The sequence below is a fragment of the Cervus elaphus genome, chromosome 5 (assembly GCF_910594005.1).
Source record: "Cervus elaphus chromosome 5, mCerEla1.1, whole genome shotgun sequence".
In the NCBI taxonomy this organism is placed as follows: Eukaryota; Metazoa; Chordata; class Mammalia; order Artiodactyla; family Cervidae; genus Cervus; species Cervus elaphus.
The window spans coordinates 111,352,963-111,375,497 of NC_057819.1; the positions used below are offsets into that span (position 1 = coordinate 111,352,963).

The window sequence follows — 22,535 nt, forward strand, 5'->3', positions numbered from 1 at the left end:
CCTGGCTCCTGGGGGCGGGGTCTCAGTGCACACGGGTGGGGCAGGCAGTATGCCAGCCTGAGAGAAGCAGGGATGGTGGGGAGGTCCAGGGTCACCCAGGCTCTCCCAGGTCAATTAAAGGGGCCGAGGTGGGGCTGGCAGGTATGGGTCCGGGCTGTCAGAGCAGGCAGCGGGGAGGCTGAGGCTCCAGACAGTGAACGTGTGCCCACAGCCTTATTGATGACTACAGCCCCGTAAACCTCACAGGAGTGGATGGCACTGGGGATAGGGAGGAGGCCGCTGAGCAGGCCCAGAGACAGCAGAGCAAGGACCAGCTCCTCCCTGCCTCCTCCACGACAGGGCTCAGCCTCAGGTGCCCGGACACTGGCAGGTGCGTGCAGGGTCATGGGTGAGGCAGGACCTGGATTCTGGGGTTGGTGGGGGAGAGGAAGAAGTAGGAGAGACAATGGGCTGTCTCTGAGGGGAGGTGGGGCTTCGATTTGAAATCTTTAGACTCTTCTGAAAACTAAGAACCTTTGAGATCCTTGGCTTAACAAAGAAACTCAGGGAAAGAGGTGAGGTAGCTGCCTGACCCAGGAGTCCTAGCTCCCTGCTCTGTGCAGAGTTCTCTCCTCTCTGTGGGGCCCCAGTAGACTGAGACAACTGGCCTGGGATTCTTGGTTGGGGCGCCATCCTGTTGCCTGGGGATAAAGAGGCCCTTGGGGGCTCAGAGGGCTCAGGCAAGAATTTATCTGAGCCAGCCCCGGGGCGCCCGAGGTCAGAACACTGGGAGAACAAAAGCCCAGACCAGAGACCTCCTTGGTTTAGAGGGGTCCCAGGTTAGCCGTTCTTTTAGTTCTCCATTCTAAAAGCCTCTTCTCTCTCAGAGCCTGAGGGTACTAATCTGTAAAATGGGGACAACATCTCTAAATCCCCCTCCTGGGCAGTGGGTGAGAAGCTGGCAAGACAATGAGGAGAGAGCGCATTGTTTTGAATTAAAGACATTCCTGGCATGTGGGCTGTCGGGACAGCAGGACAGCCTTCCCATTGCCCCAGACCTGCTTCAGCCACCACCAAGGCCTCAAGTGGCCCTGACCCTCCCCAGACAGAGCAGCCTGGTGAAAAGCCAAGGAGATCGATTCCAATCTAGCCAGCAGTGGCTCTGGGTAGCAGTGGCCCTGAGCAGATCGATGCTTCTGTTCAGCAGAGGCTGCTGAGGGATCTATCTGGCAGGGGTCTTGTGGGTGGGGGGACCTGGGGAGGCAGATGGGACAAGGAGGCCTGAAGGCGGTAAGCAGACTGGATTCTACTGGGGCAGGGTGAGAGACAGGGGATGCAGGGGAAAAGTGGGAGACCCTGGATGGGGAAGCAGAGCTGGGGTACACTGCTGGAAGGGGCCTTGGGACAGACAGCCCCTGAGGCATGGGGGTTGGGGGAGTCAGAGAGGTAAGCTGGAGGTCTTGCCATCTCTCCAAGAATCCTGTGTGTAAGGCCAGCTATAATTTTTGAGTCAGAGATTAAAGCTACAGGAGAGATGCCCAGGACTAGTGGAATCCAGCTCAGAATGAGGGGAAAGGGAAAGTGGGGAAGTGGGGGGGTGCTGTCGCCTTCCTCAGCTCTGCCTTCCCCACCTGAGCGATGGGGAAGTGAATCTGCCTGGACGCTGGGATGACCAGGGAGCAGTGGGCGCCCCCCAGTGGCCAGCTGAGGATAAAGGCGCAGGTGCTTGGGAAGAGAGCGACATTGTTATTTGCTCCACCAATTCCAAATTCCACGTTTATTTATGAGCCCAATTTATTTTTATCCTCACTGCATTCTTTCACATGAGATCACTGTAACTCATGATGAGAATTAAGATCCCAAGGTTTCAGTGACACTGTCTCATAAGCCATCCAGCCCCTCCCCACCTTGCATCTTTACCCCAGATGTCACCATCACTCTGTCCTCTGGCTGCCACTGGGCAACATTTACACATGACATCATCTTCAGAGGAGGAGGGTGTGGAGAAGGGGAGGGGGGAGGGAGAGGGAAGAAGAAAGAGGAAGGGGAGGAAATAGAGGGAAGAACAAAGCCATGAGCCACAGAAAAGAGAAGGGTCTCACTGGGGCCCCTGCTGGGAGGACCAGAGTTCAGGTCTCTGGGTCCCTCTCCCCAGAGATCAGGAGGGCTGGACAAGGCCCCTCCCATGGGGACCTGAGGTCTCACAGGTGTGACCCCAACCGTGGCCTGGGCACCAGCTCAAGGAGTCCAGAGGGCCTGGGGCTAGATCCCAGTGAGGTCAGCAGGCAGGTGGGGAAGTGGGGGGTGTGCGTGGAGATTGCCAGAAAGGTGGAGGGCCTGGCTCAGACCCCAAAATGCCCTGTCCGCGTACACACACACACTTGAATACATGCAGCACAAGTCCCACCATCTTCAGCCAAAGCAAGAGGAGCCCAAGTCACCCAGGAGGAGCCCTGAGGCGACTGCCACCATCGATTGTGCCTGACAATTTCATCCTGCTGGGCGGCTGGCTGCACAGTCAGGAACCGCACTGTGCTGGGAGGTCAGAGGCCAGAGGACAAAGGTCAAGCTTGGCAGCGGCTTCAAGAGCCTGGATGAGGTGAAGGGATCATCCCTTCCCACCCCTCCCTCAGTGAAGAGGCTGACCCCTCAGTCTCCAGGCGCCCCTGGCTCTAGCTCCCTGTGTGCCCACGGCCCTCACTCAGCTGTCTGTCTGTGGGTCCTTGGAGCAGAAGCCCATCTGTGTCTGTTTTCTAAAACCATCTTTTCCGCCCCATACCACAGCAACCAAAGTCATTTTCCGGGCAATTGCCTTTCTGTAAACATTCCTGTGTAATATCCCCCCAAATTGCTAATGCCCAGCACCCTGTTGAGTCTCCCTGTCCCTCCAACCAGAGCCTCGGAGGTGGGGGTGGGCAGAGGGAGGAACAGGCATCAGGGGGAGAGGATTAAGGATGGGGCTTCATGTCCAGCTCCTGGCATGAACCCCCACACCTGCCCCCGCCGTGTTCCCCCATCCCCCACCAACCCAGCCCCACTCCCGTGAAGGCCAGGCCTCCTCAGGATACTCTGCCTGGGCCAGGAGGGATGACAAAGAAGAAGGGGGGAGGCGATCTCATGGCAAGGAGGCCTGGGAGGAAAGGGAGAGGACTTGAAAGCATGCGGGCGATGGTCAGACAATAAAGGTGACTCCCTGGAACCTGGGAGCACAGGGGCAAGGCCAGGCAAGCTGTCATCACTGGGCCCCCAGGGAAGGCATTTCCCTTGTTCCTGAGGTGTTGGGAAGGAAGGCATAGACGTGGGAAGAGGCCAGGTGGAGACCATCCCCATGATGGACCAGTTCCCCAAGGCAGGGCAGTGCTGGGGGATGGGTGCAAGGCGAGAGGGTATCAGAGGGAGGATGGTCCTTGGCTGGTGACACAGATGCCCCCTCGCCACCCCCCAGCACTAATCTACAGAGCCACAGTGGAGAAGGGCCTGGGTTGGGTCGATTCTCCTGGCAGTACAGCAGGGAAACCGAGAACGGGGGAGGCTGAGTGAGTTAACTGTGCGGACTCCCTTCCCTGGCTGGGGGGAGAGGAGGAAGAGGACTGTGACCCCCCTGGACTCTTCTAACCCCTTGCTCAGGGAACCCTGCTCCCCACCCCCCCCCCAGCCCCAGGGAAGCTGGGCATCTAGACTCTAGTGGGGGGAGTAGGGTGGGGACCACAGAGTCCGCCCGGGAGGGAGCTGGGAGGCAGGGGAGGGTGTAGGGCACTGCCAGTCACAGCTTCATGCAGGCAGAAAAACACAAACCAATTTGCACAGATTTAAAACCCACCGAAGGCCACTTAGTTGGTAAACGAGTCGGAATCTAATTAAAGGACCTGTCAGGCCTCGGGGAGGGAGAGCTTACCTGCCTGGGTTCTGGAGCTTTCCCCAGGGAGAGGGCATCTGAGAGAGGGAGGGTGTCGGGCTCCCTGGGGGTGGGGTGGGCACTGCCCCAGCCAGAGGGTCCCTGCCCCACCTCTTCCCTCCCACCCTTCCACAGGCTGACTCTGTCCTGTGACTCTGTCCACTTGCTCAGGCCGGGAGCGCCGCAGGGCAGGGCTTCTTCCCTCCAACTGGGCACCTCTCAGGGCAGGGCCCATGCCTCCTCTCTCAGACTAGAGCCTTTGTGTTCCCCCCTTAGGCTGGGGACACCCCAGAGCAGGGCCCCTGTCTCCCCCATCAGACTAGGGGCTCGCCTAGGACAGAGCCTTATCTCCCCTTAGACTGGCCAGGACCTGGGCCTCCTCTTTTGGGGCACTAGATAGGGCCCCCATTTACCTCTTTGTATTAGAAGCTCCTTCAGGGCAAGCCCCCCTTAGACTGGGGCCTCCTTGAAGGCAGAGGTACCCCCTCCCCCGCCCAGACTGGGTGGTCTTGCAGGACAGAATTAGGTGGGATGAAGAGACTCATAGGCCACCTCAGGAGTGGGGTGGGGCCTGGGGACAGTCAAAGATGCCAGGCTTGGCCTCAGTGCCCTGGCTCTGCATGGCTGTGGAGTCCTTGTCCCCTTCGACCTGCTGCCCTCTCTCCGTGACTCCCCACAACCATAGGACAGCCCTCTTCCTGGCAAGGTGATGGCTCTTCTCTCTTAGCAAAGCAGAGTGATGTCTCGAGACTGTTCAGCTAAGCCCTGCCTGCGTCTGCTTTCACTCCAGCCAAATGCCTCTCACGGGGAAGGAAACCGAGGCCCAGAGAGTGAACCTGAGTCACACAGGAGCTGGAAGCAGAGCCAGGAATGGAACCTGAGCATCCTGGCCCCCAGGGACAAGGACATTCCCACCCCTCTCTGACACTTCCCAGAAAGCAATTACCAGGGGATCCCTTCTCCAGGCCCCAGACCCCAGGAGGGCAAGACTAACAAGCTCCTTAGGAGAAATCAGCAGTGAGGAGGAAAACGCCATGGCACCCCGGGCCCCAGAGGGAGAAGGGCCATGGGTCACAGTCCAGCCACCCCCTCAGGTGCCCATCCCGGCCCAGCAGCTGCTCACCGCACAGAAACCAGGGCCCCCAAGTGGCACCTGAATCATATTCCTCAGACAAGACCCCACTCCTGGCGAAAGAGCTGACAAGCCAGCCTCCTGCTCAGAATTTCAGATATGCAGGTGAAGCTATGGCATGACCAAAAATCACTCAACTTGGGGGGAGAAAGAGCTCTGTTCAAACCCAGCTCTGCCACTGTCTGGCTGTGTAACCTTGAGAATGCTAGCAGCCTCTTGGAGCCTCAGTCATTTCATTTGTTTTTGTTTTTTTGAAAAACTATTAACACTCAGACGGGTGTGCAGGTTGTACACTGCACAAAGGCACCGGCCAGGGGCGTGGGTGGGGGACAGTCCCTTCCTGACCTGCCCAATCCCTTGATTTCCTTTCACTCCACGGTCAGGCTTTTATCACAACCAGGATGGTAGGGGGTTGCATTTTAGCGACTGATGAAGATCTGGCTAATTTGTTTCCCCAGGAAGGGCGCGGGCGGGGATGCAAAGGGGAGCATGTCACCCCTAGTCTGAAGCCCTCGCCGGAGAAGCTGGGAACAGCCCTGGCATGTGCCCACACAGCCCGCGCTAACAAGCTGACTCCTGCCTGGCGTCTCCACCACCATCACGCGCCCCGGGGAAGGTGTCCTGTCAGCCCCACATCTCCTTGGAGAGGCAGCGGAGAGGAACACAGGCAGGGAGGAACGGAGGGAGGTGGGGGGAGGCGGGAAAGCAGAAGCCTGTGCTCCAGCTCTGCCACTGCTCCGGGGAGGCTGCCAGAGCACCTTCCATCCCCTGGGGGGGAGCTCGAGCCTCGGGGTGCTAAGGCCTCGCCAGCGGGTGTGGGCAAGGGGACCTTTACCAAACCCCTGAAGCTGCCTCGGGCTGAAAGCAAGCCCAGAGGGAGGCATCCTGTTCCCAAGAAGAGGGACCCCAATCTGTTGGAGGCGAGGGAGTGGAAGCCCCACCATGCACCCCAGCTCCCCACAGGGAAGTGTCATCAACACCCAGGCTTCCTCGAGGGTCTCACAACTGTTGGACAGGAGCCTCAGCCCGGCTGGATTCCTCCACATCCTCCTCTGAGACACCGCCCTTCATGGGGTCAGGTTCCCTCTGGGAGGCTTTTTCCAGCCCCACACCCCAGCACCCAGACAGCTCCCTCAGCCACCAGGATGATGGGGTCCTGGTGCCTGCAGTATTCCACCACAGGCCACGCTTCCGCTTGTCAATGTCTATGCCCCGTGGCGCAGGCCCACATGCCCAGCCCAGGCTCACGGACACGTGCCCAGTCACGAGGGGCACCCCTGCACCCACCACAGGCATCCACACACAGAAAGGCACACCTGGGCCCAGCTGGGACTGGGTGACCACAGAGCCGCCACCCTGACCCACCACTCTGCCATCTTTGATGCCATGCGGACAGGCAGGGCATGGTGCCCGCACATGCATCGTGTACATTTACCGTCCCCTGACAGATTCCGTGCACGTGGGAGCTCCCTCGAGTGTTAGTCTGAGGCACCTCCAGTTTGGAGTGAGACACACTGGGGACCCCATCTGCCATCCTGAATCCAGCCACCCCTTCTCAGAGACGCGATTTCCATGGCCCCTGTCCTGCTTTGCCAAGTTCAGGGTCTCTGAAAGTGTTTACATTTCGTCCTGACATAAAGGCCACTCCACTCTCACCAATGTTTACCCAGCCAGGCGATGCCAGGGACCGAGAGGCCGCTTCCAGACCTGGCACACCCAGCCCTGTCTCCCCCTACAGGTGCTCAGCCTCCTGCAAGGAGCTGGCGGGTCTTGGACCCACTTCCACCTGCTGCTGGAGGGTGAAGGACAGGGCTGCGAGTTTCCGCCCTCACCTCACAGGTCAACTACTCTACAGTCCCGCAAGAGAGTGAGAACAAACAGCAAATGTGCATCCCTCTAGTTTCCCTCCCTAGGGATGCTGAGGTTAGTACTGGGAGAGACTCTGGAGGATGGAAGAGGCGGAGCCTGAGAAGGCAGAAGGAGACTCAGGGTTTCCTGCCTGACTGCTGGGTCCACCCTGAGCTGGAAGCCTCCTTGGATTCCAGGGGCATCTTTCGGTTCTCCCTGGCATCTAGCCTGAACTGTCCCACCAGAGCAGCATCTGGGAAGGTGACGCATGAGCTGGAAAGCAGGGGAGAAATGCACAGTTTCTCCTTCCATCTGCAAAAGTCTCCAAGACTCCAACCTCCCATCTCAGTTAAATCCACCCATCCATGTGGAGTGACGAGATGTGAACTCAGCACCAGGCTTGCTGGGTGCTCTGGGGGAAGCGGACCAACCGTGAAAGACAGCATTCCTGATACCCACCCTCCCACCAGGCATACACTCAGGACGGTTCCCAAGGGGCTCTGATAGCTGCTATTCATTCAGTTCTCAGACACACCTTGTGAGGTTGCTCTCTCCCATTTTACAGATGAGAAAGCAGAGACTCAGGAAGGGGTGACTTGCCCACGGCCAGAGCTGGTAAGTGGAGAAGGCCTCTCAACTGTGGGGTTCTCAGCCAGGATCCCCCTTCCCTCCTCTATGCCCTGCTGATTCATCCCTGAGTTTTTGTCTCAGCCTCTGGGCCAGAGCTCCTTATATCCCCTCAGTCTGTCTAGCTTCCTAAGAAGGAGGACTCGAATAGCCCCCTCCCTAGTGAAGCACAGAGACCCTCAACACCATCCTTTCTGGGGAGACCGCACACCAGAAGAGCAGGGACCCTTCCCCGGGTCAAGGCTGACAGAGGACGAGGGGCAGGGAGCAAGGCAGCCCCAGGGCCCCCGAAGTCCAGGATGGGAAGGGGGTCCCGCCTTTCCACAGCCCTCCCCCGCATCTCAATTTGGTGGAGAACTGCCCCCCGCCAGCCCCTGCCACAGGCTGTGCCAACACCGAACTGCAAGTCCTCCATATTTCAGGAATGCCATCCAGCTGGGACTTGGATGCCTCCAGAAACAGAGAGCTCATTATGTCCAAGGTACCAGACACCTTGTGGGGCCCCTCCTTCCTTAAAGTGAGCCAGAGTCTGTGCCCACGGCCCTCAGAGGGACCCGGGGTAAGTCATGACTTCTCCCTTGGGGCCAGAATGAAGGCTCCTGAACCCAAATCTTCTCTCCCAACCCAACACCTCAAGTCCCTTCGTCTGTGGCCTGGCTTCAGCCCCGGGCTCCCCGCACTGCCCTCTGCTGGGTCAGCCGCATGCTGGAAGCACTCCTGTTAACTGGCGGCCTTCAGAACTGCTCCGATTGTTCAGACGAGGTCTGAGCAGCCCAGGTGAGCCCTCTGCGTCTGCATTCACCAGCCCTCCTCCTGCCCCCAGCACATGTGCCAGGAGAAATCAATGCCAGGGCAGACACAGCCCTGCTCTGGGACCACAATGGACCTTCCTTATCCCCTGCTCCTAACTTTCAGGCCTCCCCTGACCTCGGGCCTCAGGGCCAACTTGACTCTTCCTGCCAGGGATGGATGATTCCTGGCAAGGTGAGTTCAACCTGCCGGCTCCTTCGAGGCACTTCCCTCTGCCTTCCCTCTGCCTCACTAATGTGATTCCAGGAGTCTGCTCGGGGTCTTAGCCCCTTCCTAGCAACTATGGCCCTGTCAGCCCCAGCCAGGCATATCCCAGCTCCAAACACCAAAGCCTTTGCCCAGGAGTTTGAGTGGGCAGCGTGCTCTGCCCATAATTCTCTGGTTAGTGGCCTGAGGCCCTTGATACCCTGTCCAACAGCCAGGCATTGCAGGGGTGTGTCTGGCCACTCTAAGGACTGGAAAACCACAGCCCACACGATAACATCTGAAGCATGTTAACCACACAGTGCTTCCTCCTTGTTAACCTACTTCCTCCTCACCAGACCCTGCCCTACTGCCAGAGGGCCCTGGATTGGAAGGAGAGGCTCCCTCACCCCCCGCTGCTTCCCAGCACTCTGCCCCGTATCTGCATGCCATGCTCGCACGGTGGCTAATTCTGGCATCTCATCAGACAGTAATTATGGGGGAATCAGCAGCACTGTCATCTCTGCAGCTCGGCACCTGTCACCACGCCACCATCCCCAGGCTGCTGGGCTGGGACCGGAAGCGGAGGGAGGAAGGGTTCACCAGGGTGAGGGGCATCACTCCCTCCTCGCCTCCGCAGTCCTCACTGCCTTCAACCCTACCTCCCCACAGGGGTGCAATGCATGTCAACCAGGTGCCCACTCGCCACACCAGAGCTCCCTGTTAGCAGGCCAGGTACGGAATGCACGTGCTCCGGGTCACATAGAGGTGCATCAAGGAAGGACACAGCACGCCAAGGTTCAAATAAAAAAATGCCCCTTCCCGTAAGTGTGACATTTGAACAAGTTATTTTACTTCACTGGAGATCAATTTCTCTAATGGGGGAAATAGTGCCCACCTTGAGCAGAGGGGAAGAAATAAATATATAGAGTATCTAGCACAGTGGCTGACACACATATGATCATGTATTCACTCAACAAACACTGCGTGCACACCTACTGTGCGCTGGGCAATATGAAGATGCCAAGGTAAGTGAATCGCAGTTTAGCAAAGACCATACTGGGTCTAGGCATGGGTCCAGGCCACGCTGGGGGTAGGCATTTTGTTTGGCTGGTAGTGTTTTGTTTCTTTGATTTTTAATGCCTTTAAGGAACATAAGCACGCTTCCCTACGGTCCTCATCCACTGCTTCACTGACTTCTGGCCCCTGAAAGCACTGGGTTTGCTGCCCCAGGAGCGAATGTGAACTCAGAGGGGCGACACCGAACTGCAAGTCCTCCCTATTCCAGGAACGCCACCCAGCTGGGACTTGGATACCTCCAGAAACAGAAAGCTCGTTATATTTAAGGCACCAGACATCTGTGGTGCTCAGAGGGGCAAGCCTGGAGGTGGTCAGGGAGGGACACTTCAGGGAGGAGCAGAGGTGGGAGGTGACAAAGGGAGGGCCTTCCTGGAAGAGAAGGCGCAGGAGCAGAGGGTCACAGAGGGAAAGGAGGGGCCCACGGGGCGCTGATGGAGACAGAGGCCTCTCGAGGGGTCCTTCCCAGTGCTGGATTTCCGGCTACAGCGCCTCTGCTCCTCCAGAATGTTTCCCAGGCGGGTCCTGCTGGTGGAACTATGATGTATAACCATGTCCCCTCGCCTCACGAGCAGCATCTGCTGCCCCAGCCTATCACTGGGTCTCTTCCCTGGCCCCACGGAGAGGAACGCAGCCCACCCCCACCAGAGTGGAAAAGGACTCTGGCTAGAACCGAAAGGAGGTATGCACTTGAGAATTGTCTAACCTCCAACCCACTTCTGACCCCTGACTTCAGGGTCAGGAAGCCCCTGAGACTCCCCCGGGGGTGGACCCAGGAATGCGGTAGGGGGAGGGAAGTGGATTCCCAGTGACTTGGATCACAGGGAACCATGCTTGCGGGGGTGCAGAGAGTGAGGCAAAGGCACAGCTCTCTTCCTGCAGCATGAGGGACAGGGGCGAGACTTCAGGAGGACTTCCGGTGGAAGGCACAACGGCAGCAGGGGGAGTAGGGCTGCAGTTACCACGGTGGGTCATCTGTGTGACCCTGGGCATGTCACTTAACCTCTCTGGTCTGTCACCACCTTTGTAAAATAGAGACTACAGCATCGAGCTCACGCGACAGCTATGAGGATGAAATGAGGGAGCACAGATTCAGGGCTTGATCCAGCATATGGCTCATACAGTTTTCAGCAAATGTTCAGTAAATATTGGTCATCTGTACTTTTATTATTACCAGGAATACTTCCCCCCCCCAAACTCAGTAATGACCAAATGAACCCCCCATACCTTTCCAGCCCTGCACTCCCTTGCTCTCTCTGAGCCACGGAGGGAGCGTGGAGGTATCTTCTAACCAGAGTCAGCAGAGAGGAGCTGACTCCACAGGGCCCACATCCATGGAGGCCTCTGGCCCCGGATGATGCCTGCCCCACCACAAACAATCTAATAGCCCTTCACAGCACATTTTCAACCCCCCTCCCCACATGTTATTCCACTCTGGGTGGTAAAGCTGGACAGGGGTTGCTCTGGTTCTTTACAGATGTAGAAAGTAAGTCTTGGGAGGGACCAAACTCCCTGTTTCTGGGAGTATTTCGGAAGAGGGTAAGTGAAAAAAGAAGACATTCACTCTATCCTCTTTTCCTAGTTCCTGACCCTCAGCCTTGGCCCATCTGTTTGTGTGGAGAAGTGGCGAGGGGCGGGGGGTGGCTTGTGTGACCAGGACAGGGGCTGAGGGGAAAGGCAGCAATTTCAAGTCACTCCTGCCTTCTCCTGGCAGCAGCCACTGATAGGGGAGGGAAGGGAGCAGCGTCGTTGCTCTTTTAGGAAAACGGTAATTTTAATTAAACGGCAGACAAACGAGCGCTCTGCAGATTGTCTCCGAGCAAAGTTATTAAAAAGCCATCAAGGCGGCAGCAGCCACAGTGGCAAGGAGGGCTGCCTGCCCCATCTGCCCACCCGGACTAGAGCCGAAGCATCCTTCAGAGAGTGGAGAAGGGCTGGGGGACATGGAGCCTGCAAACAGCCAAGACAAGGACTATGCAACCCCTCTTCAAGGTGAGACAGGGGCAGCACTCAGACAGTACCCGGCTGGAGCTGCCCCACCCCAGGGAGGGGCTGGGGGAGGCGCAGACAGGGAACTGCAATGGGGCAGCCTCTGCTGTGGGCCAGGCTCTGGTCCGGCTGCTGCTTTTCCTATATTCTTTTCAACCACCCTGCCATTTTATAAGCAAAGACATTGAGGCTCAGAGAGGGAAAAGTGGCTTTTCCAAGGCCAGCAGCTCGGACAAGGCTTAAGTGAGCATTTGAACCCAGATCAGGCTGATTCTCAAGTCCAGTGCTCTAGGCTGCTGGTCCCGGGCACAGAAGTGGGAGGTGGGCTCCCAGAGGCCCTCTGAAGTGGCCTCAGCTCTGGCCCAACAATGCTGCTCACAGTCCCCAGGTTGCATGGATTGGAACGTCCAGTCACTGCCTGCTTGGCGGGACCACACTATAAGAGGAGTGCCATTGGGATGCTCGACAGAGACCTGCAGTGAGGATGAGCCGCCAGCAGGGGGAGCAGGGGCGGATGAGCATCAGTGGACAGAGGGTCACTGCCCTTCCGAGTCAGCTGGCCAGGCCACAGCCTCAGGCCCCATAGCCAGTGAACTCTGCCAACCCCTTAACCTCTATCCCCACACCACTTAACCAACAGAAGAACCTTCACTGTCTTCGTCACTGTTGGCCTCTAAGCCTAGCCCAGTGCCTGGCACAGGGAAGGTGTTCAGTAAGTCCATATTGAATGAAGGAATGCATGGATAAACAAATAAACCATTAAACAAATGAAATGAGATCACAGATTTACAAGCACCTATAAACTCAACAAAGCTGTGCTGAAGTCGACATGGTCCCATCTTCTCCCATCCCCCTCCACTAGCTGATGCTGGAACATGGGCTGTCCCCCATAAGAAAGGCCCCTTGCTCCTGACCCATCTCCCCAGGTCTCCAGGTCCCTCGACAGAGGGTTGCCTCCTCCTCCCCCTGCCCAGCCCCCACTACACGGAGCTTTGCAGCCAGCACACACATATACATGCACACGTGTTTGCTTGCACATACTAACTCACATGCACACACGTGCACACACGGACACATTCTCTGCCAGGCAAGGTGCCCTCCCCAGAGTCAAGTCTCTGCTGCCCTCTCCCCGAGCAAAGGCCTGGGCCCACCAGGGATAGCCCCCTCCCCCATTGCACCAGGGAGCGGTGGGAGGCAGGATGGTAGGGAGAGACCCCCCTCCTGGCTTACCAACCTGGAGACTTTAAACAGAGGGAACAGAGTCCTGGAGCCTTCCCTCCCGCTGCACGCTGGAGCCCTGGGTGAGGGACAGGAAAGGAGGAAAGTGTGAATGAAGGCCAGAGCCGGAGGAGAGGAGCTGGAGAATGGATGGGGCGGGGGCAGGGCTCCCAAATCGGGATGGTCCCTGAGGGCTGGGGGGCAGGCAGGACAGAGATGGGGTGCTGGGTCAAGAGCTGGGGCTGAAGGGACAGAGACATTGGTGGGAGACAGACAGGAGGACAGACAGCAGGACAACACAAAAAAACATGGGGTTCCTCAGAGTGGGGTCCCCAGGACAGACAGCCAACAAGCCAGGCCTGGTTCTCCTCCCAGAAATGGGGACAGCCTCTTTACTGGGGGCCCACACAAGACCCCAGATGAGAGCACCTTGGAGGGCCCATCTGCCTCCCCCAGCCAAGGCCACCCCATTTGGGAAGGTTGGTGGGTTCAGAGTCTGAGGGCCTCCCTTCACTGCTCTGCTGAAACCCCCTCCCAGGCCAAGAGACCCCCATCGGCTCCACTCACCCCTTAACTTTGAGGAAGGCCCCCTCCTCTGTCTGCAACAGAGGAAGCAGGGGTACTTCATACCCAACAAGCACGCACGCACGCTCGCTGTGATGGGGACCATGCCGGAAAATGGCACCCCTGCCCATACCGCCCATACCACCCAAGCCCTGTGCCCAGCTCCTGCTCCCATGCTCACCCAATCCTCAACCTGCCAGAGCAGAGCCCCTCTCAGCTGTCCATCCCGCTGCCTCCCTCTCACTCGCAGGAAGTCCTTCTAACTGTGCTGCCTCCCCCAGGGCCATGCTGCCCGTCTTCTGCCTTTCATCCTGGGGTACGCAGCACCAGGACCTGCCTGCATGCGGGCACTGTGGCCTGGGCGTCCTCTTGGGCCCAGCTCTCACTGGGCTGGTTCAGACCCATCCACACCCACATCATGTCTGGCTGCAAGCATCCTCAGAGCCCCCTGCCAATCTCATGGTTCCAATTTTCCCACTGATTACCCAAGACGCAGGCACCCTGGGGAGAAGCAAATGTTGTACCCAGATGTTGGGACCTTGACTGGGTGAAGAAATCGAAAATGTTCACTAACATATCTAACCCCAGAGGGCTTCCTGGACAAGGCAGTGGGGTTAGGGGTGGGGCCCAGAAGGGGCAGCTGGACAGAGGGGCACAAGTTGGGGGCCTCAAGAGCCCGAGCTCCCGTCTCACCACTGTCCTTAAGTGGCAGCTCCAGGGGCCCAGCCCCAAACAGGCTGAGGTGAGAATCTGGGTTTTAAGTAAGACTAAAGAGACTTTTTCATATATGCCCCTTCTTCCTGGGGGAACGGCCACCCATTATTCACTCTCAGTTGGACAGTAAGGAGGATGAGGACAAAGATTACTATTTACTGAAAGTTCACAATGTGCCAGGAACTACGCCTAAATTACCTCATTTAATCCTGGTACCCACCCTGTGAGGAAACCACTGTGATCAGCCCCAATTTACAGATGAGGAAACTGAACTTCAGAGAAGTGAAGTGACTTGCCCCAAGACACACAGTGAGTGTCAGGGCTGGAATGCCAGCCAGCCCAGATCTGTCCAAATCCAGAGCCTGAGCTCTTGACTCTAGATCTGAACTGCTTCCCATCCATCCTCCCCCAGGATTAGTCTCTCTCCCATTCAGGGCCATCTGGGAAGTTCTGCCTGAAGTCTAACTTCCTTCCATCCCAGGCTCCAGGATAAACTATCTTTCATGGACAGTAGGGGAAGAGAAGGCTTTGCTTCCGTCCCTTTCTGCCTCGTCCTAGGAGTGGGAGGCAGATAACTCTAACCTTCAGCTGCAGATGGACCAGGAATCAGGGGAAGGGGATGAGCTGTTGGGTTCAGAAGTGGGTTCAGGATCTCCCAAGCTTCATCATTAAATGACTTCTGGCTCTCCAGGAGCCTTTTTCTACTCTCCAGTCACCATGATGGAAGAAGCTCCAGGAAGCCCCTCAAAGGTCTCTTCTCATTTTAACACCCAGAAGTCCTCCTGAGCACCCAGACTAGGGAGAGTCTAAAAAGTCAGGGGCAGCAAAGCGAGAGTCACTGTCAGTCCTAGCAGCCCTGGCTTTTCCCCAGAGTTCCAGTTTTCAACTCAGAAGGAGGCTGAGGCAAGAATGGGGACTCATCAGGCCAGCCTGACCACAGGGAGGGGCTGGACTGGCATGGGGACAGCCCAGGAGAGAAGGCAGAGAGGCCCGGATGTATCTGCAAGGACTTCAATGAGCCGTGGCATGCCTTCCCAATGAACTGGGATCGTTAATTCTTCCCCAATGAGGCAGATGCTGGGCCTGGGGTGACGCCACAGATGCCTGCTGTGTCTGCAATTATCAGTCACCCGGGGTGGAAGGAGAAGGCAGGACATACACCCCCTCTGCCTCCTAGGCTTTGCACAAACATCTCCAGGAAGGGCCACTACATGGGGGTCTCTGGCTCTGGGCTCCCCCACAGCCGATGTGGGCCCCTGGGCCTGAGGTCTCCAGCACGCTCTGTGGCTGGAGTGGAAAAGAGGCCAGGGTGCTGGGATGATGATGTTTGCCAAGGTGTGGCGGGCAGGCATGTGAAAAACCCAGCTCCTTCCCAGTCTTAACACTACTCCACTCCGGGATGTGCAAGCAACTGGGCCAGGTGGTTGAGGCTACCAGGAACCAGGAAAAGGTTGTGGGGGAGATGAGCCACCAGCTGGAAGTGCCTCCGCAGAAGAAAATATGGACTGGATTATAGTCCCTGGTTGGAATGGAGTGCGGCAAAGCCTTTCTGGGGTGGGAGGAAAATGGATGTAGCTGAATCCTATAGCCTATCCCTTATCCATCCTCTGGGTCTATCGGACAGATTTAGACAAGGTGTGCCTTTGGAGCAGGAGGGACTGTTTGTAAGGCATGTGCAGACACACGAAAGCACCAGTATTCTCTTGGGCCAAATCTCCATTTTTCCTGGTTTATCTGGAGCTGGGAAGTATTATTCCCACTCTCTGTATGGCAAGGCCTGTATTGTCTCAGGAGAGAGGAGATGGGTAGAACCTGTGACAGCTTGAAGGACCTTAGATTCTCTAGTTCCATCCTCTTGCTCACACCAGGGACGCTGAAGACCAGAGGAGGCAACTAACTTGCCCAATGTCACACAGCAGTAGGCAGGCAACCTGGCACCATCCAATGCTTGCTCTTTACCCTGCACTTGACCTCTCTGCCCTGGGGGATCAGACTGACTTCCCTGTCCCTTCTCCTCCCCAGCAGCTCTGAACCCCTCTCCATCATGGCCTCCTGCACTCTGCCAACCACCACAGCCACACGAGATTAAACTGGACCTACCAAGCTCCTGACAATAGCCCAAAGGTCATCTCAAAGGTCATATTAACCAGCCCCCTGCACCTAGGTACAACACTAGCCTACTTGCACTCATATACACCTATCATTGAGGGAAAAGATGCACAAACAGCATCTCAGAGCAGCCACCCTTCATGCACCGCGAGATTTCCTTCCCATCTAACCTCGATTCCTCCTGCTGCAGCGTGGGCCTGTTTCCTCTCAAGCTGTCCTGAGCAAAGACAGGGGGAGGGGGAGAAGAACAGGATTCCCAGCCTCCGAACCCTCTGTCTGCCCACCTACGGCAGAGAGAATGAGGGCAGAGTGTCCCAGGGTGGCTGGGCCCAGTGCGCTGAGCGAGGGGCAGGAGGGCTGCGGGGGCAGCTTGAACGTGGGAGAAACAGCTCTTCTTGGAATCATCCTTCCAGCTTCTCATTCCCTGCAAACTCCTGCATCTCGGGTTAGGGGAGGGTCTCCACTGTGTTCAGAGACAGCTATCCCCTCCCCATACCATTTATTATTTCTTATGTGACAGGCACTGTGCTGGACATTTTCATCCGTTGTTTCACTTAAGCGTCACAACAATTCTGTAGTCAGAAACTAATTTGCATGCTGGGTCAGTTCCTCCCTGAGACTAAATCTAACCTGGATCCCTCTTGCTGCACGTCCTCTGGTCCATCCTCCGTGGTGGTGGAGAGGTGATTTTTGCTCCTGTCTTCAGAAACCCCCATCTTACTCAGTGGCCCACCTTATCTTGCCCAAGCTGCCAACCTTTACCCCAGTATTGCCCCATGTGATGGGCATTATGAGGGGATGGGTGAAAGAAACTGAGGCAGGTGGAGGGTTGAGATGCAGGACACTGGCCTGTACCAAACACAGCACCTAGCAGGTGGCAGGGGAGGAGGCCCGTGAGGCCAGGCAGTGTGCTGACCGGGCAGCGCCCAGACATGCAATGATCCTGGTCTCAGTGACCATCTCTCAGGTCCAAATTCCTACCCACATATAGCTAGAGCCCAGGTGCCTGAGTAGAAGTGAGTAGGGGCATAAGATGGCAGGACCTGTCCTGGGCTGTGGGAGGCAGCTGAAACCAGAGGGAGGGACTCTTACACCTAGCTAAGCTCCTGGCATGTAGAGGGTACTTAGGCCCTGAGAACAGAGGACGGAGACCCCCAAGCCCCTCTGCCCGTCTCACTGGGGTTTCACACAACCAGTGGTAGCCACAAGCAACTGCAGGGAATTCACACCCACTTGGCTTTCTTGTTTGGACTTTCTGGAGCAGGACTGACAAGGGTAGGGGTCCCCTCCACTAGGGCTACCCCCTATTCTGCCTCTAGCAGGGTTCGAACACAGGAGCCACCTCCCTAGGGAATTCTCAGACCCCCCCCACCCCCACCCCCCCACCCCCACCCACCCTGGCTTCCATCCCTCTGGGAGATTCCTGCAGTGACAGCCTGGGCCAATGGGCAAGGGGAGTCTTGAGTGGTGGGTTGGACTCTGGTCCCTGTGGGCGGCACCCTCCCCCTTCAAGCAGGCACCATTAATGTATGCAAAGCATATGCAAATAACCCAGAAGAGAGACACAACATCGGTGGAGTGACAGAAGAGACCTTGGAGAGGAGCCAGCCCGCCCCCTTATTTCACAGGTGAGGAAAGAGGCCCTTGCCAGGAAGGGACTTGTTCAAGGTCACTCGGACATTTGGGCGCTAACGAAGGATCCTAAGAAGGTCTCTTTACTCAGCCCAGTGCTCTTTCCATGACAGTCTTGTTTTCCATATGGGGCGCTTACATGATGGTGAAGGGGTCCCAGGGTCTGTACGGGGTTCCCTTGGCCACCTCCCTTCCCCATCTGAGCCTGAGTAGGGGGTGTGGGGGAACCCTGGCTCAGGGCGGCAATGATGCCTGGGGCAGTGGGTGATCAGAGGGGTGATGGGGCCAGAGGCCGAGGCACTGGATTCCCGGCAGCCAAACAGCAGAAGGTGGCAGGAGAACTTGAGTGTCTAAAGCCCAATGTCAGGGCAAGGTGCCCGCTGTGTGCGGGGAGGGGGACAGCGCCCTCACCACACACACATCTCTAAGTGCTCAGCAGCCCCCTTCCGCCTGGCCTCTGGTAACTATGACACCTGACAGACCATAATAGTCCATTCAAGCCCATCCCTTCTGTGGCTGCAGCTCCCCTTCCTCCCCAGCCCCCCAACCAACTTGGCTTCTCAGCCTTCCAGTCGGTCCTAGAAAGCAGGACAGATGCTATGGAAAGAAGACGGACAGACAGATTGGAGGGGGCAGATGGGGAGAAAAGGGGAGACTCAGGAGTCGAGTGAGGGAGACAAAGAGGAGAGAGCGCTGGAAGGGCAGAGCGGGAGGGATGGAGGGGTGGAGGGGACTGGGGAAGAAAGTGGGGAGTCTGAGGAGCATAGCGGTGAATGGGTGAATGTAGGAACAGTGGAGCTGAGGGGGGGTCCCAGTCTCCAGACCTGAAGGATAAGGCTGGAGCCCGGCTGAGGGGCATGGGAGCCCCATCGAGGCCGGAGGAAGTCCGGGACCATGTCCCTGCCCCTCTGCCCACCTCCCCAGCAAATCCCCCGGCTGCCAGGAAATCGGTCTTCCCTTCGCTGCCTCCCTCCGCTCTCCTCCCCTCCCTCCCTCGGGGCAGGCAAGCACAGCTTCCCAGCCAAATCCAAAGCCTTCATCTCCGCTTTTCAGAGCTGGGAATGAAAGAAGGGGAAGCAAATGCAGCCCTCAAACCCGCTGACGGCCAGATTTTTATTATCTTTGCTCAAATGGGCCCTAGGAAGCCAGCAAGGGATTCTTCAAAGAGCATCTGAGTGGCTCATTGAAGCCTGCACCTGCACCAGCCCACCCACGACAGGCAGCCAGGGCCTAGGGGGCACAACCTGTCCGCCACCTCCCACCAAACCCAGACACCAGTGGGCGAAGCCTCACTCTCAGCCCCCTGTGCCTAGTCAGGGGCTGCTCGGTCAGACTGCCAGGCTCAGAGGCCAGACGCAGGCCCACTGGGCTTCGGAGGCAGTCTCTGTCCCTCTCTGGGCCTCGAAGACACAAACGAAGGAAGAAATCAGATCTCCTTGCCAGGGGTTGGAGGAGATAAGTGCTTGGGATTCCTCGAAAGCAAAGCTTTCATGGCAAGCTCCAGATCCGTCCCTGAACTCTCTGCCTGCCCCCTCAAGGGCCCACTGTCTCTCTTCCAACAGAGCAGCCCCTCCCTTCCCGAGCCTGGCCCACTACTCGGGATGATCCTGGGACTCCAAACACAGCTCCCTCAGGCCAAAACCTCAAGCCCATCTCCTTTCCTTCCCCAAGTCCTAACCTGGAGTGGAGACGGGACTAAAACAGATGTGATACTTCCAAGAGCCCAGCCCCTTCCCTGTTCGGACTGGGCAGCCGTTCCACCATCAGCCCCAGCTCTGACCGCACCGGTGAGATCGATGCCCACAGCCAAAGAAGGAATCAATGGTTCTAATTAAACCTTTTTTCCAGGGTGGGTCCCTGGCCAGAGAGAGAGAAAGAGAGATCACCTGAGGCTTTGCATCACAGCACCCAACTCTGTACCCTGTACAAATTTAAGAGACCTGGAACCCTGGATTCCCAGCAGGAATCAGGCCGTGAAGACCCCAGACACCATCCCCTCCTCATTAGGCAAGGAGACAAGGAGGCAAGCAGAGAGCAAGGGGCGGGGGGCAAGCCTCCCAATTCCCAGGGACCTTCCCCTAGGAGGGCTTCTGGTCTCCACTCAGCACTGCCTGAAGACCACAGCTGCTTCATACAGATCTCCAGAGCACACTTGCATCTCCATCCCAGCCCTGAGGGTCATCACAGAGAACTGGCCATCATAGTAAGGACAGAAGGAGCAGGGCTGGGGTGGGGGGGCACCGGACAAAGACCCTCTTGTCCCCAAGGCACGGTGGCAGGAAGCCAGGGCAAAGCCTTTGCACTCGCTGCCAACGGTGCTTGGGTGCCAGGCAGTCTGGATGGAGGGGGAATTTTATTCTTGGAACCCCCTCCCCTTATGCCCTATCCCTTGCTTCTACACTAGGCCACCAGTTAAGTCTCTGCCTCAACAACTCCCAGCTTGCCCGGAGCTTTCCTTCCTGTATGAATGCCAGACCCTGACACTTGCCCACAGTGGCCCCAACCAGCAGACCTCACACATAAACCATAAACTGCCCCCCACATTCGTACACACGCACAACCATGCCAGAAACCACTACCACAGCTGCCACCAGTGATGACGGAGCCCCACATTTTCACAGTGACAGTCTCCATCAAATGCCTCATCAGTTTTTTAAGACAGCAAGAGGGATAGGGAAGGGAATATGAGAAACTGAGGCACGGAGTTAGACAGCAAAGCAGTTGGCTCAAGGTCACCCAGACCAAGATATTCAGAGTTGGAAAGAAGGCATCCTATCCCCGCCCCCAAATGCTCCAACTCAACACCGATGAATATTCAGACTCACAAGCCTGGAAGTCTGGTTACCTATCCCCTCTCCCAGCCCTCATCTGTTTTTCCCTTCCCAAAACAACAGGAGTTCAAACATCTTCTGCAAGGCTCCTGCCAGGAAACCACTTCCCTTCAAGTTGGGGGCTACAAGACCTGCTGGTTCCCTAGTATTGGAGAAGAGGGACTGCCAGTCCGGGATCTCTTCGCACATTCCCTGTTCTTGCTCACCTGGCTCCCCTCGGCCCCCGGGGTCCCTTGGTCCGGCCTCCTCCCTGGGAGATCGGGCTCTGCCCTCCGCTGTCCTCTCCCACCAGGCCAGGGCAAAGCGCCGGAGGCACTGCCAGGGCTGCATGAGGAGGGGTGGGGCGGGGGGGCTTGCACCAGCAGCCGCACACGCCCCGCCGGGCCCTGCCAGCCGAGCTCCGGAGGCACCCGGCCGGCCCCCTCCGCTTCCACCAGCATCCTGCTGCCCCCACCGACAAGACTCGGAGCTGGCCCAGGAGCTTCTGACGTAGCATGGGGGTGCGTGGGAGGGGAGGGGGGGCTTAGCGGGGCCCCTCCCCAGCCCCGCCCTCTGCCGCTCAGCTTCCCTCAGTCCCTACCTCCTCACTCACCCTAGACGCTCTCCCCAGCTGGGGGCGCCCTCTCCCGCCCTCTGGCCTCTTCACCCGGAGGGCTTACGATCACATGGCCCCTCCCCCAGTCCTTCCCTCTTGTGACCCCTCCCAACCCGCCAGTCGAGAGGGGAGCGGGTCCCCAGTTTCTGCAACTGCTACCTTGCTACCTAGGCTCCCAGGTCTCCAGGGCTAGGGCCTCGAGGTGACAGGAGGCGGGGGGGGGGGGGGGGGGGGGGTGGGGGGTGGGAAGGAAAGGGGAAGGGGGCGGGAACACAGGCTGGTATCCTGGCAACACAGCCAATCCCAGAATACATTCATCCCCTTCCTTCCCTGGGGGGCTGGCGCAAAGCGCCTACCACCACCATCCAAGGGCGTGCACCCCATTCTGGGACCTGGGGGGTAAGAGAGGCCCTTGATGCTCCCACCACCTCTCCATCCCCTTCGCCTCTCTGCATCCTCCTCTTCATCCACCTCGGATGGACCACTCCCTCCCCCACTCCCTTCACCATCCACCCCCCTTTCTCTTCTCTCCTTCCTTCCCTGCCCCGCACAAACCTCTTTAAAATTGAAGCCCACCTCTCCGGGGCTCCCTTCCCCGGGCCTCACGAAGCCCTCCCCACCCGGTCTCCAGCCTCGCCAATGCCGGACCCCTTCTCTGAACCCAGCACTCTTCTCGCCCGGTCCTTCTCCCGAGCCCGGCGCGCCGCGGTCCCCTGCCCCCCACACACCTGCGACCCGAGCACCCCTTGCCCCGCCGGCCGCCGCCTCCCCGGTCCGGTCGCCGCCCCCGCCCCCGGCCGAGGGGAAAACACACAAAGAAAACAGAAATACCTTCCACTTAAGCATGGAGGCACATTAGGAAGGAGAGAGACAGGGACATGCCTTGGGACGGAGCGTTCCCCATCGGGCGGGGGCGCGGGGGGCGGGGGCCCCGGGCCGGCCTGCCTGGCGCTTGCCCTCTCGCCGCCTCGCGGGCTCCTCGCTGGGCCCCAGCCCCGGGGCGCGGTGCCAGGCGGGCGGGCCGGGGGCGCGGGCCCCGCCGGGGTGGACCAGCTGGGAGGGCGCCGGCGGCCTGGCGTGTGGGTACGCGCGCGCGCGCGGGCGTGTCACCGAGTGTGCGAGAGCGAGTGTGTATGTGTGTGTGTGTGCGCGCGCGCGGGGGCCGGTGCGGGTGTGTCACTGCGGGCGGGAGCGCGCGCGGCGCGGGCACGCGCGTGTGGCTGGAACGTACAAAGGGCCTCTGGGGTGGCGGGGAGCTGGGAGGGGAGGGGGCCGGCGCCTCCCGCCCTCCAGTTGCACGGCTGGATCCTGCGGCTCGCGGCCGGGCGGCGG

General features: G+C 58.3%; 1 protein-coding gene across 3 annotated transcripts in view; it reads right to left on the reverse strand.

The window, feature by feature from the left end:
* SRCIN1 (SRC kinase signaling inhibitor 1) overlaps positions 1-21,069 on the reverse strand; it is a 71,092-nt gene extending 50,023 nt beyond the window's left edge. For 2 of the 3 annotated variants that reach the window (XM_043904359.1, XM_043904358.1), the window contains exons 1-2: positions 20,815-21,069; positions 12,775-12,837 (exon numbers count right to left, since the gene is read on the reverse strand). In XM_043904359.1, coding sequence (XP_043760294.1) covers positions 12,775-12,837; positions 20,815-20,938 — 187 coding nt within the window. In that variant the 5' untranslated portion in view covers positions 20,939-21,069. The remainder of the gene's footprint in view (positions 1-12,774; positions 12,838-20,814) is intronic. The other variant, XM_043904360.1, reaches the window with a different exon arrangement.
* Between the last annotated feature and the right edge of the window lie 1,466 nt (positions 21,070-22,535).